The sequence below is a fragment of the Panthera onca genome, chromosome X (genome assembly GCF_046562875.1).
Source record: "Panthera onca isolate mPanOnc1 chromosome X, mPanOnc1 haplotype 2, whole genome shotgun sequence".
Taxonomy (NCBI): Eukaryota; Metazoa; Chordata; class Mammalia; order Carnivora; family Felidae; genus Panthera; species Panthera onca.
Window position 1 is genome coordinate 82,945,708 of NC_138357.1, and position 27,472 is coordinate 82,973,179.

At 40.0% G+C, this 27,472-nt stretch overlaps 1 protein-coding gene across 3 annotated transcripts in view; it reads left to right on the plus strand.

The window, feature by feature from the left end:
- Positions 1-25,118, plus strand: part of PHF8 (PHD finger protein 8) — a 93,911-nt gene extending 68,793 nt beyond the window's left edge. For all 3 annotated transcript variants that reach the window (XM_081794295.1, XM_081794297.1, XM_081794296.1), the window contains 4 exons: positions 10,514-10,609; positions 16,770-16,879; positions 21,230-21,566; positions 22,501-25,118. In XM_081794295.1, the coding sequence (XP_081650421.1) occupies positions 10,514-10,609; positions 16,770-16,879; positions 21,230-21,566; positions 22,501-22,589 (632 nt within the window). In that variant the 3' untranslated portion in view covers positions 22,590-25,118. The remainder of the gene's footprint in view (positions 1-10,513; positions 10,610-16,769; positions 16,880-21,229; positions 21,567-22,500) is intronic.
- The last annotated feature ends 2,354 nt before the right edge of the window (positions 25,119-27,472 follow it).

Below are 27,472 nucleotides of genomic sequence, written 5' to 3' on the forward strand. Positions count from 1 at the left end.
TTGATGAGTCTGGCTAAAGGTTTATCCATTTTGTTTATATTTTCAGAGAACCAGTTCTTTGTTTCATTGATGTGTTCTATTGTTTGGTCTCCATTTTATTTATTTCTGCTCTACTCATTATTATGTCTTTCCTTCTACTCGGCTTTGTTTGTTCTTTTTCTATCTCCTTCAGGTGTAGGGTTAGGATGTATATTTGAGATTTTTCTTGTTTGTTTAAGTAGGCCTGTAGTGCTGTAATCTTCCCTTTTAGAACACCTTTTGCTGCATTCCAGTTATTTTGGACAATTGTGTTTTCATTTTCACTTGTTTCCATATGTTTTTAAAATTTCCTCTTTGATTTTTCGGTTGATCCATTCACTGTTGAGTAGCATGTTATTTAGCCTCCATGTATTTGTGCTTTTTCCAGAGTTAGTCTTGTGGTTGGTTTCTAGTTTCATACTGTTGTAGTCAGAAAAGATACATCATACGATTTCAGTCTTTTTAAATTTATTGAGACTTGTTTCATGGCTTTACAGGTGTTCTATTCTGAAGAAGGCTCCATGTGCACTTAAAAAGAATGAGTATTCTCTTTTTAGTTGGAATATTCTGAATATATCTATTAGGGCCATCTGGTTCAATGTGTCATTCAAAGCCATTGTTTCCTTGTTGATTTTCTGTCTGAATGATCCTTGCATTGATCCTTACTGCAGATCCTTACTTTGTTAATAGTTGCTTTATGTATTTAGGTGATTCCATGTTGGGCGCTTAAATATTTACAATTGTTCTATCCTTTTGTTGAATTGTTCACTTTATCATTAGGTGGTGCCCTTCCTTGTCTCTTGTTGCAGTCTTTGTTTTAAAGTTTATTTTGTTTGATATCAGGGGTGCTTGAGTGGCTCAGTCAGTTAAGTGTCCAACTCTTGATCTCAGCTCAGGTCATGATCTCACAGTTCATGGGATCAAGCCCTGCATCGGGCTCTGCGCTGACATCACGGAGCCTGCTTGGGATTCTCTCTCCCTCTCACTCTGCCCCTCCCCTACTCATACTCTTGCACTCTCTCACTCTCAAAATAAATAAGTAAACTTATAAAAATGAAGTCTATTTTGTTTGACATCAGTATTGATACCCAGCTTTCTTTTTGCTTCCATTTGCATGGTAAATGTTTTTCCATCCTTTCACTTTCAGTCTGCATATATCTTAGGTCTGAAGTGAGCCTCTTATAGATGGGTCTTGCTCTTTTATCCATTCAACCACCCTGCGCCTTTTGATTGGATCGTTTAGTCCATTTACATTTAAAGTAATTATTGGAAGGTATGTACTTATTGCCATTGTTATTTGTTTTTCAGTTATTTCTGTAGTTCTTTTGCTCTCTTCCCTTGTAGTTTAATTGCATTTTTGCGTGATATGCTCAGATTCCTTTCTCTTATTTTTTGTGTATGTATTACAAGTTTTTGATTTGTGGTTACCATTAGGTTCATAATAACATCTTATGCCTATAGCAGTCTATATTAAGTTGATGGTCGCTTAAGTTGGTACCCACTTAAAACATTAAATTTTTACCACTCCCCATGTTCTATATAACATCATACTTTACATCCTTTTATTTTGTGAATCCCTTGACTGATTTTTATAGATATAATTGATTTTACTGTCTTTGTGCTTTAACCTTCATACTGATTTGATAAATGATTTATGTACTACTTTTATTATGTGTTTGCATTTACCTGTGAAATTTTTTCCCATTATTTTCTTACTTGTGATTAAGGCCTTCTCTTTCCACTCAAAGAATTCCCTTTAACATTTCTTGCAGGGCTGGTTTATTGGTGATGAACTCCTTTAACTTTTTTTTGCCTGGGAAATTCTTTATCTGTCTTTCTGTTCTGAATGATGTCCTTGGTGGGTTTGCATATTCTTGGTTGCAGGTTTTTTCCTTTCAGCACTTTGAATATATGATGCCACTCCCTTCTGGCCTGACAAGTTTCTTCAGAGAAATTAGCTGATAACCTTACGGGGTTTCTCTTGTATGTAACGGTTTCATTTTCTCTTGCTACTTTTAAAATTCTCTCTTTATCACTGCTTTTTGCCATTTTAATTATCATGTGTTTTGCTGTGGTCCTTCTTGGGATAATTTTGTTGGGTACTCTCTGTGCTTCCAGGATCAGGATATCTGTTTCCTACCTCAGATTAGGAAAGTTTTCAGCTATTATTTCTTCAAGTAAATTTTCTGCTCCCTTCTCTCTCTCTTTTCTTCTGATTCTGTGATCCCTATAATGTGAATGTTATTATACTTGATAATGTTATTGAGTTCCTTAACCTATTCTCATTTTTTTTCTTTTTGCTGCCCAGCTTGGTTGCTTTCCATTACCGTCTTCCAGATTGCTGATCCATTATTCTTCCTCCTCTAATCTGCTATTGATTCCTTCTAGTATATTTTTATTTCAGTTATTGAGTTATTGGCGTCTGACTGGGTCTTTTTTATATTTTCTGGCTCTTTGTTAAAGGTCTCACTGAGATCCTTCATTCTTTTCTCAAGTCCAGTGAGTATTTTTATGACCATTACTTTGAATTCTCTTAACAGGCATATTACTTATCTTCATTTAATTTAGCTGTTTTGTTGTGGTTTTGTCCTGTTCTTTGATTTCATACATATTCCTCTGTCTCCTCATTTTGTCTGACTCTGTCTTTGTTTCTATCTATTAGGAAATTAGGCTTCAATTCCTGATCTTGAAAGTAGTGACCTTATGAAGAAGTGGTCCTGTGGTGCCCTTTAGCACAATGTCCCCTGTTCACCAGAACCAGACAAGTTAGAGGTGTCTCTTTTGTGGGTGGGTGTGCCTCTACTATTGTAACTGAGCCACGTATACCTTCAGTCCACTTGGTTGCAATGACCTACTCTGCCTACTTTGGGCACACAGGGCAGGATTTGGTCCCTGTGCTGTTAAAGGGCCTGTCTGGGTTTGCCATGGGCTTATAAGTTGGGTGGTGTCAGTAGTTACACACTTGCCTGCCCTCAGCTCATCTCCTGGGGCTGTAGTCACATTGACCCACAGGGCAGTCTCTATATTGTACTCCCAGAGGCTTTCATTGATCCGTGGAGCTGACAGTTGGACAAGATGCCTACCCCCAGTCTAGGACTGATGGGCAGGGCACTATCTCTGTGCTGCCAGTTCTAAGGTTCAGGCACTGGGACTGAGGGCATACTGATGTGTATGGTTATCTTCCCTTCTCTCCCAGACAGTAGTCACTTTGGCCTGGTGCTTTTCTCTGATGGGGTTCCTTGCAGAGCATATTGGGACAGGAGTAGCTTTGGAGGGAGACCTGTCTCTTCAGTGGGGTAGGTTGGATGGACCGACTGGCAGGAGAGCATGGGGGAAGGGCACATGGTGCTAGCAAGATAGGTAGACAGTGTTTACACTGGTTCCCACAAGTGACCTGCTATCCACACTGGGGACAGGGAAAGAGAATTGGTGCCTACCAACAGTTTTGTTCTTGGAGACGTCTCCTAAAAATTCCTGCTCCTCTAGTGCAAGTTCTGAGATTAGTAAATAAATCTTCTTCAGTATACCCCAGGTGCTTTTCAAACTGCTGCTTCCGTGCTGTATCTTGGCCAGGTTATTTGTTTTACTGGCCCTTGAAGGGCTGGGTCCCAGTTCCCTATTGCCCTCCAATTCTCCAGAATATAATATAGCTCTTCCCAGGATCTAAGCCCACTGGTTTTTAAAGTACCTGGAGGTAAGCCCTGCTGAGTGTAAAAACTCTCAAAGTGAAGCCCCACTTGTTTTCAAAGCCAAATGTTACAGAAACTCGTCTTTCCAGTGTGGGTCCTCTGTGCCTCGGGTGGGGTCTGATCTTCTCACTTCTTTGTGCTTGTAGTGTCCCTTCTGTTTGTGATTAGTCTCATCTCCATCCCTCCTACCCTTTTGATGTGGCCTCCTGTTTACAATTAACTGTGTAATGTCTGTTCTACCAGCCTTTGGTCATTTTCAGTGTCAGTTGCACTGATGTGGCTGTTACCTTGGTACGTCTGTAGGACAAGCAAGATCAGGATCCTCCTACTCCTCCATCTTCTAACTTTTGCTCCTTTTTTTAGTTGTGCTTTTTATTTCTTAAGTGTTGAGCTTTGAAATTTCTTTATAGTCTGAGTTCAAGTCTCTTATCAGATATATTTTCCCCTAGTCTATAGCTTGTCTTTCATTCTTAACACTTTCTTTCTTAAAGTAAGCACTTACATTTTCTAGAAAAGTCCAGTGTCTAAATTTTATTTATTTATTTTTTAGAGACTACAAGCGAAGGAGAGGGGCAGAGGGAGGGAGGGAGGGAGGGTGGGAGAGAGAGAGAGAGAGAGAGAGAGAGAGAGAGAGAGAGAATGAATGAATCTTAAGCCTGACATGGGACTCGATCCCACAACCCTGGGATCATGACCTAAGCTGAAATCAAGAGTCGGACACTCAACCAACTGAACCACCCAGGCGCCCTTCAATTTTATCTTTTAATGATTATGCTTTTGATGTTTCCTTTAGCAATTCTTTATGTAAACTCAGGTCATAACAGTTGTCTCTTTTCATCTAAAAATGTTATGGTTTTACATTTCTATCCATGATCTATTCTGACTGAAGTTTTACATAAGGCATGTTTAGGTTGAGGTTCTCGCCCCTTTTTTGGCATATGGATGTCCAGTTGTCACAACACCACCATTTGTTTAATAGACTTTTTTCACCATTGACTTGCATTTACACCTTTGTAAAACGTCAAATGGCCAAATTTGTGTGGGTCTGTTTCTGAATTGTTTCATTCTTTTGCACTGATCTATGTATCTGTGCCTTTGCCAGTACTTCATTGTTTTGATTACTATAGCCCTATAGCAATTCTTAAGATCAAGTACTATGAGTTCAATTTTGCCTTTCCATGTAAATTTTAGAATTAGTTTATCTGAAGCCACAAACATTTCTTCTGGAATTTTGATTGGAATTGTATTTAAATGTATAGATCAGTTTGGTGAAAATTAGCATCTTTATTTTTCATTGAGGTAAAATTCACAAAACATGTAATTTAACCATTTTAAAATGTACAATTCAGTGGCATTTAGTGCATTTACAGTGTTATGAAACCGGTGCCTCTCTCTGTTTCCAAAACATTTTCATCACCTCAGAAAAACTCCCCACATCCATTAAGTGATTGTTACCCTGCTGGTAACACTCATCTCCTGTTAATCACTAATCTGCTTTCTGTCTGATTTCTTTCTTGCCCATTATAGATATTTCATATAAAGTAATAATGTAATATTTGACCTTTTGTGTCTGGCTTATTTTGTTTAGCATAATGTTTTCAAGGTTCATCTAAGTTGTAGAATATATCAGTATTTTGTTCCTTTTTATGGATGAACAGTATTTCATTGTATGGATATGCCACAATTTGTTTATCTGTTCATCTGCTAATGGGCATTTGGGTTATTTCCATCTTTTGGCTATTATGAATAATGCTGCTATAGACATTTGCGTCTATGTTTCTGTGTGGATATGTTATGTTTTCATTTGTCCTGAGCATATACCTAGGAGTAGAATTGCTAGGTCATATGATAATTCTATGTTTAAGTCTTTGAGAAATCACCAAACTATTTCTACAATGACTGTAAGACAATTGGCATCTTAGATATATTGAATCTTCTAATCTATGTATATGGTATGTTCCTCTGTATTTAATCTTTTTAAAATATCTTTCATCAGTGTTTTATAGATTTTACATACAGACCCTGTACATGTTTTGTTAGATTTATCCCAAAGTTCTGTATTTTTGGAGATATTATGAATGGTACCTTTTTTAACTTTTGGTTTCCAATTGTTAAATGCAGTATGCATAAATATGATTTTGGTGTATTGACCTTGTATCCTGCAATATTGGTATATTAATTTATTCTAGGAGTTTCAAAAATATATTCTTGGGATTTTTTGTATAGATGATTATGTCATGTGCAAATATAGACAGTCTTATTCATTTCGTTCTAATCTGTAAGTCTTTTATTTCTTCTTGCCTTTTTGTTTTGGCTAGAACTTGAAGCACTGTATGGTGAGTGAACAACCTTACCTTGTTTCCAATGTAAGGGGGAAAACACTCAGTCTTTTCACTATTATATTAGCCATAGGTTGTCAGGTTAAGGAAGTTCATTTCTATTCCTCTTTTGCTGAGTTTGTTTACGAGTGGGTATCGAATTTTGCCCAGTGTTTTTGTTCTGTCAATGGATATGATCATGTGGTTTTTCTTCTTTTGTCTATTAATATGGTAGGTTACATTGATTGATTTTCAAATATTGAACCAGACTTAAAATTACAGTATAGACCTTACTTGATCATGGTATATTAATATTTTTATATATTACCGGATTCAATTACTAGAATTTCACTGAGGATTTTTGTGTCTATGTTTATGATTGATACTGGTCTGTAATTTTCTTTTACTCTCTGACTTCAGTTTTGGTATAAGGGCAATGCTGGCCTCAAACAATGAGCTGGGAAATACTCCCTTCTCTTCTATTTTGTGGAACTGGTTGTGTAGAATTAGTGGGTTTTTTTTTTTCTTTTTTCAGGTGTTTAGTTGAATTTGTAAATGAAACCATCTGTGCCTAGAGACTTCTTTTTCAAGTTTTAACTATGGTTTTATTTTCCTTAGTAGGTATTATTACTAGTAGTAATAGTATTAATACTACAAACAGAATTGTTTGTAGTATTCTCCTAATATCCTTTTAATGTCTGTGATGTCTTTAGTATCTCCCTTTTTATTCTTGATATTAGTAATTTGTGTCTTGTCCTTTTTCCTGTGTCATTCTTGCTAGCATTTTATCAGTTAATGGATCTTTTCAAAAGACCTACTTTTGGTTTTATTTAATATTTACTATGATTTTTTTTATTACTCAGGATTTAGTCTATGTTGATAATTTTGCACTGTGAACTTGATAAGAATGTATATTCAACTATTGTTGGGTTGAGTGTTCTAAAAGTTTCAATTAGATCAAGCTGATTGATGATGATGTTCTATATCTTTGCTGATTTTCTGTGTACTTGTATCAATTACTGAGAGAGAAGTGTTGAAGTCTCCCAATTAAAATTAAGGATTTGTCTATATCCCTTTTTAGTTCCATAAGTTTCTACTTCATGTACTTGGAAGCTCTGCTATTAGGTGCATCCACATTTAAGATTGTTATGCCTTCTTATTGAGTTCAACCTCTTGTCATTATGTTAGTTCCCTTTATGTTCCAGGTAATTTTTCTTGGTCTGAAGTTACTTTGTCTGATAATATAGTTGATCCAGCTTTCTTTAATTAATGGTATGATATATCATTTTCTTCCCTTCTTCCTTTTTATTTATGTATTCATTCATTTATTCATTGATTCATTTATTTTTACCATGACCCAGAACTCAGCCTGTATCCTTTATCTTTGATTCCCAAGTGATATTTGATTCACATCCATACAGAATTAAGAGAAAAAAAACTTGAATCTGTTCTCACTGCTATTCACTGAAATAATTTAGAATAAGATGAAGCCTCATTTCTCTAAACTGAACCAAGAGGAAACTTGTATTCACTGTTTGAAAAAAAGAAAGGAAAATAAGCTTCTAAGATTGAACTGATTCATTGGAGGTCAGGAAACCACTGTACACCTCACTTATTTGCAGAAAAATGCAAATGGATACAACCACATAATCACTTAGTGTAATTTAGAATTCTGACTTCAGTGCTTACAGGGATGTGGCAGGACCATACTGGTGCAGTCTGGTGGCAAGAATATTAATCATGAAATCTTACTGTGGAACATGTAGCCCAGAGAATGTCTCCCACAAATCCATCAGGAGACAGGTATGCTAATATTCCTATAGGGGGCCTTGATGCCATCCCTTGGGGAAAGGAGAAGTCATGGGTGGTAAATGTTAGCACAGTCAGAAATAACGAGTTAGATTTACACACAGAAACATACAGATTTCAGATGTAGTACTGAATAAACTGAGAAACAATGGCATTTCAACAAATTAAAAATGCACACAATGGTAGGTATTTTTCAGGGGAAATTTAAGTTATTGTTCTGTCCTTTTATTTCTTACCTATATGATTTCATTTAAAGTGAGTTTTTTTGTAACCATTTACTTGAGTTATATGGTGTTTTAAAAAATCCTTATTGATTATCTATTTTTAGACCATTTATGTTTAATGTAACTAATGATATGTTCAGATGAAGGCTTACCATTTTATTGTGTCATTTATATTTGTTTTCTCTTTTTGTTTCTCTTTCTCATTTCCTCCCCTCATTTGGATTATTTGAATAATTTTTAATATTTGATTTTAATTTATCAATGAGTTTTTTACTATGTTTCTTTGTATAACGCTCACTTTTAAAGAGACTGTCTTGTCCCCATAGAATGTTCTTGGAACCCTTGTCAGAAATTCAATTGACTATAGATGTTGGGGTTTCTTTCTGGACTCTCAATTTTATTCCATCATTCTATTCTTTTTCAAGATTGTTTTGGCAATTCCAGGTACCTTGCAATTCCATTGGAATTTTAGGATCAACTTTTCCATTTCTGCAAAAAAATGCCATCAGTATTTTGATAGGCATTTCATTGAATTTGTAGAATGCTTTGGATATTATTGCCTCTTAACAATATTAAGAACTTCAATCTATGAACATAGGCTGGTTTTCCATTTATTTAGGTCTTCTTTAATTTCTTTCAGTAATGTTTTGTAGTTTTCAGTATATAAGTCTCATACCTCCTTGATTAAAATTTATTATTTGCTTTATTCTTTTTGATGCTATTGTACATGGAATTGTTCTCTTAATTTTCTTTACATATTGTTCTTCTAGAAACACAACTGATTTTTACATTGACCTCATAATCCTTAAACTTTACTGATTTCTGTTATTAGCTCTCATGATCCTTAAACTTTACTGATTTCTGTTATTAGCTCTAATAGATTTTTGAAGATTCTTTAGGATTTTTCTGTACATAGCATAAAGTCATCTGCAAATAGAGTTTTATTTCTTCCTTTCTAATTTGATGCCTTTTATTTCTTTTTCTTATTTGTTCTGGATAGAACTTCCAGTACAATGTTGAATAATAGTGGTGAAAGTGGGCATACTTGTCTCATTCTTGATCTTCAGGGAAAAGTTTTAGCCTTTCACTTTTGAGTATGATGTTAGTTGTGGGTTTTCATAAATGTCTGTTACTGTATTGAGGAAGTGCCCTTTTATCTGAGTGTTTTTTATCTTGGATGGGTGTTGGGTTTTGTCACATTCTTTTCAACTGAGATGATCGTGTCTTTTCATTTTATTAATGTGTGTATTATATCAACTTTCCTTTTTTAGGAACTAGAAAATATATTTTTGTCATTAAGTCTTAAATGAATTTAATTTTCTCTTTCACACAATTTTTTAAAAAATCCTTTTTTTCTTTTTTTTAAGTTTTATTAAGAAATAATTGGTGTACAGAATTGTATAAATTTAAAGTATACCATATACAGTATACAGACTTGGCTTACATATATTGTGAAATAATTACCACAGTATACTTAGTTAACATCCATGATCTCATGTAGTTACAAAAAAAAAAAAGAGGTCCCACTAGAAGGAAGTACAAGACTGGATTCCTCTGATGAAGTAGAATTCTACAGAAATTTGAAGCTGGTCATTAGAAGATGTGGGAGTAGGATCATTAGGAAGAAGTTTCACTCTCACTTTGCTTCTCTTTTAGGTTTAGCAGCAGTAGTAACAGAGTTGACTTCAGTAGGATCTATCTAGACCATTTTCCCATTAAATCCTATAGGTGTTACATGTGGTTTATGAGGAGAGTATGATAAAACTGGATGTTTGTATGTATGTGTATAGGATGAGATACTTGTATATGTGTGTTTTGTCATTCAGATAATTCATTTCCAGTAATCTTGTTGCCAGTTCAGTTGTCACTCAGCCCAGATGGTCTTTTTGTTCCCTTTCTGTAAATAATGTGCATAGCATTTCTTTTTCCATTTCAGCCAACACTTATTGATTGCCCACTCTGCATTGTTAGGCTCCCTTAATTTGAAATCAAATAATACATATCCCTGTCCTCAGGGTAAATCAGGGGTGACCTATTTACTTATCAACTCTTAAATGCTGTATAACAAGTAACTCCAGTAGAGGTATACCCAGGATGCTCTGGAGAGTTGAGGAGGCATTTCAGTCAGGCTGGGAGAACAAGGAAGGCTTCTTTAGGTAGTGAATCTGGAGCTGAATTTTGCAGGGTCAGTAAAGTAACTCATAAGGTTGCTCACTAAATGGATGTTGAGAATGAATCAGAATTAGGTGATGCTTGGAGAAGGACATTTGCAGCAAAAGTACAAAGGTAGAAAGACATGAAAAATATGTGGCACATTCAGGGGTTCCTGCCTTTGTATATGAATTAAGTAAAGAGTCTACTGGTAGGAGTGGGAGGAGCTGAAATATAGGTATCCATCTGTCTTCATGCTTCTGAACGAAATCTCAGTTTACCCTGCTTTTCCCTTTCACTGCAGTTTATCCTTCCCTGGAGTCTGACGATGATGACCCTGCTTTGAAATCTCGACCCAAGAAAAAGAAAAATTCAGATGATGCTCCATGGAGTCCTAAAGGTGACCCAGTATTCTGTCCTTAAACTCTGTAGGTATGGTTTGGGGAAAATAGGCTGGGGGTAGTTGGGATATTTAACATAAGGAGACATGATTCAGTCATTCATTTGTTTATTCAGTAAACATTTGTTGATTACCATCTGTGTGCCAGGTACCGTGTTAGGGGCTGGAGTAAAAATGATCAGTAAGACACATTTCATGCACTCAGCTCAGCATAGCCAGAGGTAACGAACCATGTTGCTTCTGATATTATATGGCTTGAAGTGAAAAGGATACCTTGAGGGACACCTGGGTGGCTCAGTTGGTTAAGCATTCAACTTTGACTTTGGCTTAGGTCACAATCTCACGGTTTGTGAGTTCCAGACCCACATAGGGTTCTGTGCTGACAGTGCAGAGCCTGCTTGGGATTCTCTCTCTCTCTCCCTCTCTCTGCCCCTCCCCCACTCATACTCTTGTGCACACTCTCTCTTTCATTATAAATAAATAAACTTTCAAAAAAAGATCTTGAGCATATTCCAACAAGCAGTCTCAGACTTCTGAGAACATTCTGCTACTGTCATCCCAGACCTTTGGTAATAAATAATTTTGTCAAATGAAGGAAATTCTGCTGACTGCCTAACTCCACAAGGCCCAAGACTCCTTAGACTGTCACCTATACTGGCTGAGAGGCCAGCTCTGAGGAAGGAAAAAAGAATGGTCATTGAGTTGAACATGGAATTTAGAGGGTAATTTTATTCATCTCATTGGTTCGGTGGTTTTCACAGTGGAGTCTGTGTCAGTTAGCTTTTGCTGCTTATTAAACTATCCAAAACTTAGCGGCTCAGAGCAGTAACGGCTGATCATTTCTCATGATTCTGTAGGTTGGCTAAGCTATTGTCCTAGTCTGGACTGGCTTGGCTGGGGCTGGATGGTCTAAAAAGATCTTCCTCAGGGGTCTTGACCTAATTTGGGGTGGCTAGGGCCTCCCCATGTGGTCTCTCCTGGTCTACCAGGAAGCCAGCCTGAGCTTTTTCACAGGATAGCAGAAGCATGTCCAGTAGTAAGAGAAGGAAAGCCCCAGCTTACCAGCACTTTTCAAGCCTCAGCCTGTGTCATGTTTTCAATTGTCCCACTGGCCAAAGCAAGTTACATAGTCAAGCCTCAATTCCAGGGTTGGAGAAATACATTACATCTCAAGAGAGAGAGGAGAGAGAGAGAGACAACTGCAGAATCCTATGCTACAGGGAGATGAGAGCAAATTGAAAGCCATTACTGCAGCAGTCTATCACAGAGGGTGCTGGCATCTCAGTTACCCATGGTTCCCCAGGAAATAAAGATCCTGCTGGCCCCACCCATCCTTATTTGGCCTTTCTGCTGTTGGCTTGGGGTTGGGGGACAAGGGTGGCAGAGTAATCCTAGGAAGTGTTCTCTTAGTGAGCCAGTCAGCAAATGTTACTTTTTTCTTTTTTAAGTCCTATTTTCTGATTGTATTTTTTCATATAGTTTCTGGCTGATTAGCAAAATAGAAAAGTGGGAAAATATGGAAAATAGAGGAAAGTGTAAAGAAGAAACCACCCATGATCCAGTTACCCGGAAGCAACCACTGTGTTAATGTTTTGACACGTTTCCTTCAAGTCTGTTTTTCCTATGTATTTCTTTTTATGGTTAAAATTACACTGTGTAGAGACAGGCCTATATCCTGCTTTAAGCTTTTTTTTGTCTTTTAATCAAATTAATGTGTATATTTGGTAGCAAATCAAATAGTACAGAGGAGTTTAGGATGAAATTCAGTGGTCTTTGCCCCTGCTTTCCCCACTTCCAATCCTGTGCCTGAGAGGCAACCTCATAGTTTTTTTTTTTCTGGTTGTTACCTCCAAAATTCAAGATAATAGGGTTTATTTATACCACCATTCTTGATGTACCAACTTAGTCTCTATTTCTCTGTCTCTCAGCTTCTGTCAGTCTGTCTTGATTATCCACTTTCTAAGATACAGACATTAGTACTCCTTCCTGCTTCCCACTTCTCATGAACTGCACATTTTTGTTTACATTGTCAAGGTTGTTAGCATTTACATTTTCTTGTGATAAATACTCTATAGTAACTAGCGGTTGACTATAAAAGTTGAAAACCAGTAAATATACCTGGCCTTTTAAATCAATATTATTTCATAAGCATGTCCTTACGCCATTGTTTATAAGTATTTTAATGGCTACAAAATATTCTATTCTGTGGATATACCTTGTTTACCTAACTTCTCTTTAACGTGAGGCATTTAGCCTATTGCCACATTTTCACAATTAGTAATATTTGAGGTGAACATCTTTATATGTGTTGGTGTCTCTGATTATTTACCGACGATGGATCCCCAATGATGTCCAAAAGGGCAGGCATCTGGGTGGCTCAGTCAGTTAAGTGTCTGACTTCGGCTCAGGTCATGATCTCAACGGTTCATGAGTTCAAGCCCTGCATCGGGCTCTCTGCTATCAGCACAGAGCCTGCTTCAGATCATCTGTCTCCCCCACTCTCTGCCCCTTCCCCACTTGTGTGCTCTCTCAAAAATAAATAAACATTAAAAGATAATAATAATTGTATAAATTCCAGGAGGGCAAAAAGTACATGTGGATATACAATAAAAAGTGTCCTTCTCACCCGTTTCACAGTCTTCACTTCCCTACTAGAATTCACTAGAGGGTTACTGTAAGCCTTTAGCTAATTATCCAGAGTTCTGCAAAAGTTTTTTTCTGACAATTTTTACCAGTTTTTTCATTGTCTTAATTCAGGAGTGTGTTTTTGGAAGTCCTTAACTTTGTCATTCTTGCTATTGCCATCCATCATGACATACCAAATAGTTCAGTATGCTTTGCTATGAAAATGACATTTTCTTCTATAACCATGGTACCATTTTATGACACCTAAGTCAAGTAACATTTATTTTCTAATGTCATTTAATACCAAATCCTTATTCAAATACCCCCCCCCCCATTGTACCAAAAGTATCTTATAATTTGTGTATTCAAATCAGGATGTTTTCAAGGACTAAACATTTCATTGGGTTGTTATAATCTTAGTCTCAGTCATTTAAAATTTTTTATGATGACAAATTTCAAACATACATAAATGTAGAAAGATAGTACACAAACACCTATATTCTCAATATATTTTGCTGTATTTGCTTTATTCATTTATCTTCTAGCTTTTGCTGAGCCACTTCAAAGTAGTTGCAGCCATAACATGATATTTTACCCCTTAATACTTCAATATCGCCTAAGGACACCCTCCTATGTAACCATACTACCTTTGTTGTACTTAACAGTTAGTAATTCCTTAAGATCGTCTAATACCCAGTCCATCATTAAATTTTCTCCACTGTGCCCCACAAAATGTCTTTCATAGTATTTTTTCCTCAAAATCCAGGTTCACTGAAGGAGGGTTTTTTTTTTCCAGCTTAAAACAAGAACTTTCTCATGTATTATACAGGTCAGGCATTTGGAAAGGGTACAGTAGGGGTAGCTTGTCTCTACTCCATATAGTATGGGGCCTTATCTGGGAAAATTAGAAAGCTGAGGGGGTTTCTTGATGGCCAAGAGTTTGAATCATCTAAGGTGTCACTAACTTACATATCTGGTGCCTAGGCTGGGAAGACTCAAGGACTAGAACTGCCAAGCATAGTGCCAACATGTGGCCTCTCCATGTGACTAGCTTCCTCATTGCCTGGTGGCCTCAAGGCAATCGAACTTCTTCCATGCCTGCTCAGGGCTCAAAGTGTGTGTTCTAGCAAGCAATGCAGAAACTGAAATTGCCTTTTCTGACCTAGCCTGGGAAGTCAGGCAGTGTTACCTTCACCACATTCTATAGGCTACAAATGAGCCTGCTGAAATTCAATGGGAGGGAACATAAGACCCCACCTATCAATAGGAACAATGTCAAAGAATTTGAGGCCTTGTTTTAAAACCACCACACATAACAAAACTATAGAGAACAATATAAAATATACCCAAGAATCTATAACCAAAATTGTACATTAACGTTTTTGCTACATTTGCTTCACATCATTTTTAAACAAATATCATCTTTATAAAGAGAGGACTTCAGCCTTTTGAATTGCTTATTCTGTAATCTGCATACTGCTTATACGGAAAGTCTTTTTTTATAATAATAATAATAGCTAACCAAGGAATCTTTAAATCTAGGTCAATAACCACCACCACCTCTTTTTTTTCCTTTGGCACTGACTTTTTTCTTTAATTAAAAATAGAATAGTAAAATAAATTCCCATACACCCACCACTAAGAATCAACAGTTACCAAGATTTTGCTATGTTTGATTCATCTATTTTCTTTTTATCAAAATTGTCAGTGCTTTAAAGCAGATCCTAAATATTGTGTCATTCCTCACTTCCAATGTACTTTAATAAGCATCTCTAAAAAAATACATTTTCTCATATAACCATAATCCTATTATACATAACAAAATTAATAATGTGATAATTCCTATCCATGATCTAATACTAAGTCCATAATCAATTTTCCTCAATTGTCTAACCAAAAAAGGTATTTTTACAGTGGATTTGTTTAAATCAGGATCTAACAGAGTTCACAAAGTATTTGGCTGTCATGCCTTTTGAGTCTTTCTTAACCTAGAACATTCCCCCTTTTTTGTTTTATGCTGTTGATTATTGTAAAAGCTAGTGTAATTGTAACACATCCCACCTTCTAGATTTTGTTTGTTTCCTTGTGACATTGTCTTTTTAATGAAACAGGCCAATTATCTTGTAGAATGTCTGATTGTTTTCTCATGTTGTCATTTAACTTGCTGTCTTATCTCTTCATTTCCTAAAAACTGGAAGTAATATGAACCACTTACTTGATTTTCGGTCTTTGGCAAAACTACTTCCCAGGTGATGCTGTGAATTTCATATTGCACTGTATCAGGAGGCACATGAAGTCAGCTGTCTCACTATTAGTAACAATCAGGTTAATACTTACCTAAGGGGAGGGGCGCCTGGGTGGCTCAGTCAGTTAAGCGTCCGTCTTCAGCTCAGGTCATGATCTTGAGGTTTGTGGGTTCGAGCCCTGCATCAGGCTCTGTGCTGAAAGGTTGGAGCCTGGAGCCCTCTTTGGATTCTGTCTCCCTCTCTCTCTGACCCTCCCCTGGTCATATTCTGTCTCTCTCTCTCCCTCAAAATAAATAAACATTAAAAAAGATTTTTTTTAATAAAAAAATATGCTTCGTTAAGGGGGTGATAGGATCTTACTGTCATAAAGCTAGTTTTTTTCCTTCTTGAGACTACAAGTAGTATGTGAGGTAATACTTTGGTACTGTGTGAATATCCAGTGCCCTAGAATCAATTGTTTTATTAGGCCTTGCAAACCTGTGATTTTCTAATTCTGTCATTCCATTTATTAGCTGGCATTCTTCTATAAAGAAGAGTTCGCCTTCATCATCTGGGGCCATTTGGTTATCCTGAAGTATACTTCCTATGTAAAATGTGGGATAAGTAACTATTTTTTGATTCAAGATTCTTATGGCACTATAAAAGGGTTATACAAGAAGACAGTCTTCTTCAGGAATTCATAGCCTGTTTGGTTGACCACATAACACACACAGCAGCACATCAATGTTAGGGAATGAGACAAGATGGTACATAATATATATTGAGTGACTTGTATGTATTGTAAGTTCAGGAGAGGGAGAAGTTGGTGTGAGCCAGAGAGGTCCTAGAGGTTTTGTATAGAAAGTTGATTTCAGCTTGCCTTTGAAGGATGGGCAGGTTTTGAAGTGGGGGACAAAGGGAAGAGGGTACTCTAGGCAGTATGGATGGTGAGGATGAAGGCACAGGGAGAGAGGATGATCTGTACTTATTCTAGAGGTATAATAAGCCATTCTGTTTAGAGAAGCTGAGAATATGGATGTAGAAATAAGGTTGAGGAGGTAAGTAGGCCAGGAGCAGAACATGGACAACCTTAAATGCCAATTCAGGGAAGTTAACTTTTACCCTGTAATCAGTGTGTGCATTGTGTTCTTTGAGCATTTGTAAATTAGCTTCTTCCCTGATAGAAAACAAAAGCTAACTTTCTAAAAAGCTATAAGCAGGGAGACCAGTGAGACCACCTTTGGGGAGGCTCAGAGGTAGGGAATATGGTTGACATTCAGATAAATGTTTTCATCCTGTTTCCTCTGCAGCCCGTGTGACCCCAACTCTACCAAAGCAGGACCGTCCTGTGCGTGAGGGGACCCGGGTAGCTTCCATTGAGACAGGCTTGGCTGCAGCAGCTGCAAAACTAGCCCAGCAGGTAGGTGCTGACATCTAGGCAGTGGCCTTGCTACTGACCCCAGTTTACTTAGAGCCTTAAAACTGAGACCTTCAGGCTGATAGGTTCCCACTGTTTCATCGGGGAGTGGGTGGGTAGCCTTTGATCTTTATATATGGCATTATCCTAGGCTCCTCCTATATCCTTCACAGCCCAACTCGATGACAAGCTGCTTCCACAGATTACACAGTTGACATGATTTAGGATGAAAGGAAATAGGGGGCCAGAGAAAAGCTCTTGTTGATATCACTTGCCTTTCTAGGTGTGTAAAAACCTGTTAGGTGGGAAGGACCAGGGCTGTCCTTGAATGAGAGCATTTGCCATCAGATAGAACCCCGAGGAGGTTACTAGCTGAGTGTACTCAACTTCTCTGCCACCCAACCAGTATTGGATTTTGATTTTGGGGGAGAGGCTTTCCTTGTCCTCTGTGCCAAATATTATTGCCTTAATCTTCAGCCCCTACTGCCCAAGAAAACTTCACCCACTAGTTTTTGTCCTAAAGGGTCACTTCACTAGAATTAAATTGACCTCCTAGCAGGTTACAGTTTACAAAGTTCTCTAATGTGTATACTGCGCTCAGCAACCCTGGGAGCAGTTGGAGTTGAATTTTCTGGTTCTCTCCTTATCAACATCTTCTTGGCTCTTCATGCCACAGACTATTGCTTAGAGCATTTGTTGGGTATCTGCTTTTATGTTAGGGGCTTCCATGTACAACGTCTCATGTAATCTGCCCAGTAGCCCTGTTCAATAGGTGATATTTTCATCATTTTACAGGTGAAGAAAATGAGGCTCTCTTTAAGTGACTAGTCCAGGATAATACAGCCAGTAAATGGAGGAGACAAGATTCAAACTCATATCCTCTAACTTCAAATTTCATGTTACTTGCTATTTCAATAAAATAGTTAAATGTTTATAGAATTTAATAATCATATCCTATCTCAATAAAATTTAATAGAATTATGTTTTAAATATGCTATTATATGGAGCGCTCGAGTTGCTTAGAAATGTCTCAGAGGCTGTTGTTGGGAGTTAGCAGAGACCACGCAGGGCAGGCAGGCCATCTCTGACCAGAACTTCCCTCTGTTATATATATATCCTAGTGCCATGTTAGATGTAATCTGGAAAAAAGTGGGGGAGGGGAGTGTTCTACTGCTTTAAATAAACAGATACATTAATTAAAGCTGTGAAAACTATTTTTAGTGCCTTCTAAGGAGCTCACTTCTGTTTCGGTTGATGAGGGATGACTTGAAAGAAGAGGATTTGAAATTTGGGAGGTGTTTTGCAGGCTGAGCTTTTGGAAGGAACAGAAAGGCATTCTAGGAGAAGGGAAATCCTTAGCAAAGCACACAAGGCCCTCTTAATTTGTTCTCTGGTCACCTCTCCTCCCTAACCTCCTACCAGCCCCTCATACATGCCCTTCACACCAGCTATACTATTGTACCATGATACTTGAAGTTCACTTAGCGTGTATCACAGTGTCTCATGCCTCTGCCTTTGCACAGGTTGTTCCTCTGCCCATTGGGAATTATCCCTTTCGGATGCCTTACCTAACACACCTTCATACCACCTACCACCAATTTATTACAGTAGTCTTCTGTGCTTCTGTAGCATTCTCTCTTAACAGTCATAAGTGTGCTTTTCTGTGTTCCTTATTAAACTGTAAGTGCCTGAAGGGTGGGGATATATCTAATTTAACTTGGTATCCCCACTATACTAAACATATGTTTAGTCAATGTTGGGTGAATGAATGAAGGAATGGATGGATGAATAAATAAATGAGCAGATCTTTTCTGGATTGGAGGCTTCATGGGGAATAGGGTAAGATAAATTCAGATTAAAAAATGGATTGTAGAACTAGCCTGCCTGACTTTGAATCTTCACTCTACCACTTTAGCAAGTTACTTAATTTCTCTATGCCTCAGTTTCCTCATAAACTTTGAGGATTAGATGAGGTAATATATGGAAAAGCTCAGAGCATGGCACTTGTCACAGAGTAAGTACTATAGACGTGTTAGCTTCTCAGTGTAATCATTATGGGTTGGATAGGGATGGATGGCCAGACTGTAGAAGACCATGAATGTCAGACTGGGAAGTTTGAACTTGGGTGAAGACCTGCTAACAGGCTTCTGAGCAAGGAAATTGGCAAGTGTAAGTGATCCTGTCATAAAACAGTCTAGTCTTCTGTAATTCATCTGGATGAATTACATGAGATTGGCAGCAAAGGTAGAAAAATTTCAGCTATATGATCTAGGTGTGAATAGATAATCTCTGGATTCAGATGAGAGAAATGGGGGCAGAAATGCAGTTTCTGGTATGGGTGGAATAGCAGTATGGCTGAGAAAAGTGATTCTGAAGCCCAGTGGCTTAGGTCTGAATCCCATCTTGGTCACATATTGGTCCTATAACCTTGGGAAAATGACTTAATCTCTCTGTGCCACAGTTTCTTCTCAAAATGTGATTTTAATTCTTTCTTCTCATACTTCTTCTGAGTATTAAATGAGTTAAATTGTAGAACAGTACCTGGCCTGTATTACTAATATTATTATTTTTATCCCCCAGAAATTCCTATTGTAGCCACAGCCTGGCAGGAGTAGGCCTGTGCTGCCAAGGCAAAGAAATGTAATCACTGAGTTGGTCTGTGAGGCTGTGTAGCATTTCAGAAGGTGAAGTCGTTCACATGCTCTCAGCACCACCTTTCCAGGTTCTCAGGGCTCCAGATGCCCACTCTACAGGTACCCACTACACAGTGGATAGTAGCTCTGTAGAGCAATGGATGGATGAAATCCAAGATGTTGGGAGAAGTGACATAACTTCATATTCATCTCTCCCATCCAGAATTGAGGTTTTAAGACCTAGTGGCCTGGAGGATTGCCAAGTCCTCTATTAAAAGACCAGCAAAAATAAGAGAAACCTTTGTAAGATATGAAGATAGAGCAATAGTTTACCACTTGCTGAGTACCTACTATGTGCTATGTGTTTTTACATCATTATTTTATTTAATCTCTCTGACAACCCTGAAAAACAGATTTATTTGGCCCATTTTACAGATGAGGCAATTGAGATTCAAAAAGGTTAGTAACTTGTTGAGGTCATCCCACTCAGGGAGCACAAGCCTATATTTGAACCCCAGTTTTTGTTTGTTTGTTTTTGTTTTTGTTTTTGTTTTCTTTGTTTTTTTAAAAATTTTATTTTATTCCAAAGCTACTCCTCTTTCACTCTCAGAGTTCCTTTTTGAGAAGTATACAGGGTGGGTATTCAGATAGACCTGGCTGAATCCTGGACCTAGCAGTTCTTCACCTGTGAGGCTTTGGGCTCAAACTACTTAATATCCCTGCACCTCGGTTTTCTCATCTATAAACTGAGGGATTTTCCTTCTCAGGGCTACTCTGAGGATTAAATGAAGTTAAGCAGACTGTTGGCCCTTGCACAACACAGGTTTGAACTGCACAGGTCCACTTATACGTAGATTTTTTTTTTTAGTGTAGTACTATAAATGTATTTTCTTTTCCTTAGGACTTTCCTAATATTTTCTTTTCTCTGCCTTTATTGTAAGTCAGAGAAAGACAGATAGCATATGTTTTCACTCCTATGTGGATCTTGAGAAACTTAACAGAAGACCATGGGGGAGGGGAAGGAGAAAAAAAGTTACAGAGAGGGAGGGAGGCAAACCATAAGAGACTCTTACATACAGAGAACAAACTGAGGGTGGATAGGGGAGAGGGGAAGGTAGGTGATGGGCATTGAGGAGGGCGCTTGTTGGGATGAGCACTGCGTGTTGTATGGAAACCAATTTGACAATAAATTATATTAAAAAACAAAAGATACAGTATATAATATGTAGAACATACAAAATATATGTTAATCGACTGTTTATGTTATCAGTAAGGCTTCCAGTCAACAGTAGGCTATTAGTAGTTAAGTTTTTGGGGAGTCAAAATGTGGATTTTCGCCTGCATGGGAGGTTAGTACTACCCTAAGGGTCAACTGTATAAAGGGCCTTAGGTGCCGACATAAATGTGGCTATTCTTATTAGAAGTATCCATAGTCCACCTCATAAATGGCAATGTTAGGACCAAAACCCAAGTCTCTGAACTCATTTACCCTTCTGTTACCACTGTACTGGTTAGTGGCAGTGATAACTTAAGGGTGGATGGTACCAAAGAGATGACCTCTGGTGATGGAAGGTCTGTGTGTTTTGTATACATAACATCCAGGCTAGACTTAGGGTGGGGAGATTTATAGAACCACATCTACCAGTGTCTAGTTTCCTTTCTGGGCAATTCTCTCTTCTCCACTCCTGAATTTTCCCCTCCCACTTGGCTTATATTTCAGGAGCTGCAGAAAGCCCAGAAGAAGAAATACATCAAGAAGAAGCCTTTGTTGAAGGAGGTAGAACAGCCTCAACCTCAAGAGTCCAATCTCAGCGTGGCAGCGCCAGCCCCAACTCTGGCGACTACACCCCAGCTTCTCACCTCCTCCTCACCCCTGCCTCCTCCTGAGCCTAAACAAGAGGCTCTCTCAGGAAGTCTTGCTGACCATGAATATACTGCTCGTCCCAATGCCTTTGGTATGGCCCAGGCAAACCGCAGCACCACACCCATGGCCCCTGGCGTCTTCTTGACCCAGCGGCGCCCTTCAGTTGGCTCCCAGAGCAATCAAGCAGGACAAGGTACGGCTGCCATATGGTTGCAGAACTGAGAAGGATCTTAGGGTCACCAGCTCCAAACCCTAAGTACCCTGGTAGATGAGAATACCTGGGAGGGATCCTGACAGTCAACCTAAGGCACTTGTATTTGATCTCTTAGGCAATGAAGGGACGTTAACTGATGTTAAACAAGGGCATTTCAGATGTGGGTTTAGAAAGAGCCTTCTGGTGACCAGAGTGGAGGGTGGGCAGTGGGTGAGAAGTCTAGGGAGGAGACATATACACAGGTTTCAGGCTGCAGTGAAGAGAAGCTGGGGCTATAGCAGAGGGAATGAAGAGGGAGAAGATAAATTGATCAAATATGGAGGAGGTCACAGTGGACATGGGAAGTGATTTGATGTGGGGAGAGAGAGGAAGAGGCAATGGGGGGGCATGGCTCAAGCTCTCTTTTTCCTCACTTTGGCCTTCAAAGCCCAGTCCCTAGAGTATGCAGCTCAAGGGTGGTGAAGTCAGTGTGGCATTGGATGATGAAGATGAGGGTTGCTAACGAAACAAGGCCGTGGGAATGCCACCTTCCAGGACACTGAGCTATAATCACTAACCAGGCACTTGTCCAGTCTCCGTGGTCAGGATAAGAGGACAGGGAGGCATTACCACATCCCTGCAGAATTTAGGAAGGAAAATGATTGGGACCAAATAAATCAATGAGGAAAAGGAATCAGACAGGCTAATCAGGGAGTAGATAGCTGCTGCAGGAGGTCATAGGAGGAAGCGCCAAGGCATGATGGAAGTAGTTAAGAAGGGCCTCTTGCCCAAGATGTGCCTGGAGCCAGTATAAGAATGGGGATACTCTGTGGGCAAAGGAACAGAGGAGGGGGGTAGAACAAATATAGATGGTGCTGGAGTTGTTGCTGAAGCCCTTGCCATAGCCTTTACTTACCTCTCTTTTCCCCCACAGGAAAGCGTCCTAAAAAGGGCCTGGCCACAGCAAAGCAGAGACTTGGCCGTATCCTGAAAATCCACAGAAATGGCAAACTACTTCTGTGAGCCCCCTAGTGTCCTTCCCCTCACCCCTTCACCCCCATTGCCTTCTCCATCGTCAACTCTCGGGGCACTCCTGGATCCTATCTGCCCCGGACAAGGTGCTGAGGCGCATTGTCCTGCTTTCTTGGAACTGACCAAAGGCACGGACTCCCCAAAGGGCCCCTTCACCAACTCCCCTAACTCCCTTTTCTACTTCCACTAGAGCATCCTGCCTTCCTTCTCCATACCTCTGACTAGCAGGTAAATGGGAGAGGTTTCTGGCTGACCAGAACCTTCTTCTGCTGCTTCAACCCGTTTCTTTTTTACCAGCCTTATCTGCCCTATACTCTCATCCCCACTTAGAGCTAGGAGGCAGGATGAGGAGAAACATAAAGTGAGCCTGGGCCCCTTGCTATTTCCCTGATTATGGAGTTCCCAGTGCTCAACACTTCCCACAACTCCAGCCCTGTCTGCAGAAGCCTGTCCACCTTTGCCCATATGTTCTTCCCCTTCTGCCCCCCAGCCAAGTGGACATATCCCATTCCAGATTCGTTCCTGGGAGAAGGGTCTAGCCTCTTTCCCCTCTTGCCAAATGCATCATGAAAATAAAGAAGAGGGCCCGGAGTCTCCTTACTGCCCCAGTAGGGGCCATTTCCAGAGGTGGACTAGAAAGGCTGTGGGCTGACTTCATTCATCTTTGGGAAGAAGAGAGATTTCTGTCATGTCTAAAGGTGGGGAGAGGACCAACACCCAAGCCTTTGACCATGACTTTGTAGCCCATTGGAGGAAGCTACTTTTGGGTGGCTACAGATGAGGTCCCCTGTCCCAGGGTGAACTTCAGGGATTTGCCTGGATTTTGAGGTCCTGCAGAACATTATCCATGTGGCTATAGCTGGGCCCCAACAGGTGATCTCCCAACAGTCTGAAAGTTCCTACCACTGAAGCAGATAACTCTGGCCCTATGTACAGCCTGCTCTCTTCACCTGTACCACAGAGCACAGCCTGGACCTTCTGGAAAGGATGTGACAGGACAGCTCTGGGTTCTCCATCAGGAGCCTCCCTCCTTTCCCCACCTAAGGTCTTGGTCTAAAGAAGACCTCAGAACTCACATTTCGCTTCTGGGTCTTTGTGCTCCCAGACATCAGGTCAATGCTCAAGCAGAGTACAGATGGGCTATTCGAGAGCCTGAACCTGGGAGAGGAGATGCCCATCTGTAAAGGAGCAGATCATCTGATCCTCCCCTCCCTGTCTTCCCTTTGTGGATGTCTCTATTGTCCAGACAGTGCCCAACCCCTCCTCCTCCCCTGTATCCCTCCACCTCAGTCTGTCCTGCCTCTCTGGCAACCTGGACTGGATGGATAATGCCCCACTCCCTCCATTTTGGTACTGCCCAAGTGGAGTGAATCCTTGTCCTCTACTCCCCACCTTGACCTCACCCCAGTTTGCCCAGTGCTTCTGGGGAATTCAATAGCTACCATTGCAGGCTACGGGAGTATGTGAGGCTGCCCTTGTTGTCTTTGTGTCTCCAGTTTCTTTCTTTTCTCTACAGCCCCACATCTACTCTCCTCATTTGGAATCAGGGGCCCCTTAACCCCATTCCTTTTTTTTTATTTTGGGGACCCCAGGGGCCATGCAGTCCTCCATCTAGTCACACCAAAGGCAAAAAGCCTGGCTACCTCCCCCCCTAGAATGTGAGGTCCCCACTCCCCTCCCCTCTATTTCCACCAAGCTTTGCTCTTCTTGGGGATTTCAAGGCAGCAGAGGGTAGTGAGGGGAGGGAAGGAGGGACAGTCTGTGTCCCTGTGTAGGCAACTGCCTGACTAGGCCCTCACTGCTGTAACAAAGACCAGGACCCCAGCCCTTCTGCCCATTAACACCCTCGCCCCTTGATATTTCAAAGGCAGCTAATTGCTAGCAAATCCCCCTGGTTCCAGGCCTCTTTCCCCTCTGTTTCTTTGTTAGAAGTTTCTGTGGAGCTGAAACCCAACTTCCATTTGACTGGGTTTCCATTTAGTTTAGTTGGGCTCTCAGAGTCTCCTGTATGTTGTTTTGTGTTTTAAATGAAAAGCAAGTTTACCCTCAGAGTTATGCTTTTCCAAAGAGGCTAGTGTGCTTTTTCTTTCTTTTTTTTTTTTTTTTTTAATGTTTCAGGTTCTAAGTGAAGTGAGTTGGGGAGGGGTTGGAGTGGTAGTAACTAAGGTGTAGAACATGGTGAGAGTTAACCTCTGGTATCCAGTCCCTAGCACAGAGCTGGGGGTTGGATAGGGGGCAGGGAGAGAGGATTTCTATTCACCTTTAATATATTTTTACAGAAAAGCAAACAATTTAAAAACAAGCCCACCGCTTCTGTACATGTCTAAATATATTTTTAGAAGTGGGTAGGATTGTGAATTTCTGATGCAGGGCCTTTTTATAAACAGGTTAGAATAGCATCATACAGACTTCTCTGTTGTTTTTTCCCCTGTTTTTTTCTTATGTTGTGTTACTAATGTAATTTATATTTTTTTTAGATCCTCCCTTTCCTATATAGATAAAAGTGATTTATCTTGGCAATTGCTTTGCTTGGCATTCTTTTCTGGTGGTGGTGGTGGTGGTGGTGGTGGTGGTGGTGGTGGTGGGGTGGGTCCAGGAGTGCCGCCTTCTCTTTACATTTTCTCTTTCTCTCCCTTTTGTGAACTCAGCACTTCCTTGGTCCCCAACCTTACACCTGAGGTGGGGAGGGGACAGAATCCCAGCTTTCATGAGAGACACAATTGACACACTAGAAACATAACCAGAAGTACAGTGAGCAGAAAAGAAAGAGGCAACAATTCAAAGTGGCCTGACAAGTTTGTTGGGAAGGCTTTCCATATCTTCCATGGGCTGTTCTTAGTGGCTACACCTGTGTTGTCTTTGAATATGGAATTTTGGTGTTTTGTTTTTCTTCCCTCTCTCTTTATCTGACATGCTCCTCTAGGCTGAACTTGATTACTGTGTTTAGGTCCAGTGCAAGGGATAAGATAGAATTATTAGAGCTAACACATCATGATTATTTCCTTGTGCTAGACACTATACATAGTGATCTATGTATATTGATTCACTGATGTCCTCATCCTACTGATCAGAAAACAGAGGCAAAGAAACCTTCTAGCATCAAACATCTTAAGTTGTGGGGCCAGCCTGGTTCCAGAGTCTGTGTTCTTATCACAGTACCACCTCTCACTGATAACGACTACAATTTATTAAGTGCCTTTTCTGTGCCAGGCATTGGGCTAGGGGTTTTACTTAGGATATCTCATTTAATGCTCACTGACAGCGTTGGGAGATAGTTGTTAGTCCTGTTTACAGTGAAGGAGGTTGAAATTTGCCAGTGGTCTTCCACAGCAGGATCTGCCTAACTCCAAAACTCATGTTCTTTCCCCTCACCATGTTAGAAAATCTTTTGCACATCAATGACCCAACAGATGTTTATTGAGCACCTGTTGTGTGCAAAATGCAGCATTGGGAATTGTGTCCTGAAGAGAGCCCAAGGGATAATGTCAGGAGCATCAGTTCCAAATCTACTACCACCCTGACTCTGTGACCCAGGGCAGGCTGCTTCCTATCTGAGACTCATTGTAAAAGGACTTTGGACCCAATGAGAATTTCTTTTTTTTTAATGTTTATTTTTGAGAGAGACAGAGACAGACTGCAAGCAGGGGAGGGGCAGAGAGAAATGGAGACACAGAATTTGAAGCAGGCTCTAGGTTCTGAGCTGTCAGCACACAACCTGATGCGGGGCTCGAACCCATGAGTCGAGGGATCATGACCTAAGCTGAAGTTGGATGCTTAACCAACTGAGCCACCCAGGTGCCCCAGAGAATGTCTTCGTCCTAGAAATTCTGCTACTGTGCGTCTGGGGTGACTCTCTGTTTGGCATCTACTGGCTGGATAGCCTCCTCTAGCTCTTTCAATCTGAATGTTGGTATTAGGATCTAGGGAGGAAAGGTTCCTGTCTGGGGCATGGGGAACTGTGTCTTCTGGTAGAAATGCAATAGGAAAGAGGGGAGGGATTTCAGAGCCTTTGCAGGAATGGTGGGTTGGGTTCTCTTTGTCATCAGCTTAAGGATAAGCTAGAGTCTTGGTTACCTTACCTCTCATCCAGACAGGAGGTGCCAGAAGATTAGAGGATCCTGTCGAAAAATTAGGAGGAAAACAAGCACCCAACTTCAGTTTTTCCTCTATGGAGTGGAAAAGTACACAGGACTTGTCACTAAGAACCTGCCTTCTCAATGACCAAATAATTTGGGGGAGATTGCTTGTCTGGATCTCAGTTTCTACATTGTCTAGATGGAATTATTTCAACTATGAAGGCCTCTAGAAGTATGGTCACCCCCAAACTTTCTGGATGCTGTTGATTCCCAAACCGAATCTTCTTAGACCTGACCTGTCCTGAGTACAGATCCCCAATTTTGCTTGTTCATGTTGTGTTCCCTGCCTCAGGTGCACAGGCCTTTCCCTTTCCATCAGGACCCTGTTCATATCAAGTTGACTGAAATGGCACTTGCCCTCCACTAAACTGAGTAGATCAGAAGGGCACCAGAGATGAGCACAAGATGCTAGTTAGGGAATCTGTCCTGGGGAAGCAGGGTGTTCAGGAAGCAGGTAAATCTTGTCAGGGGTGATTCCTGAACTTAAGGATGAAAAGTAGCCAGTCAGGTGGAGAACAGTAGGAAGAGTTGTCCAAGCCAAGGCAACAGCATGAATAAAGTCAGAGGGGAGCACCCATGTGCATATAGGGGACAAGCAATTTGGTATAACTACAGCTGTGACTTTCACCTGGGGAATCATGAATAATCTCCAAGAGGGCATGTCTAGTTCGAGAAGACATGATCAAAGTTGATTAGTTTTAGGTGTGATGTTTATCTTTAAACCTCAGATAGTGGAGG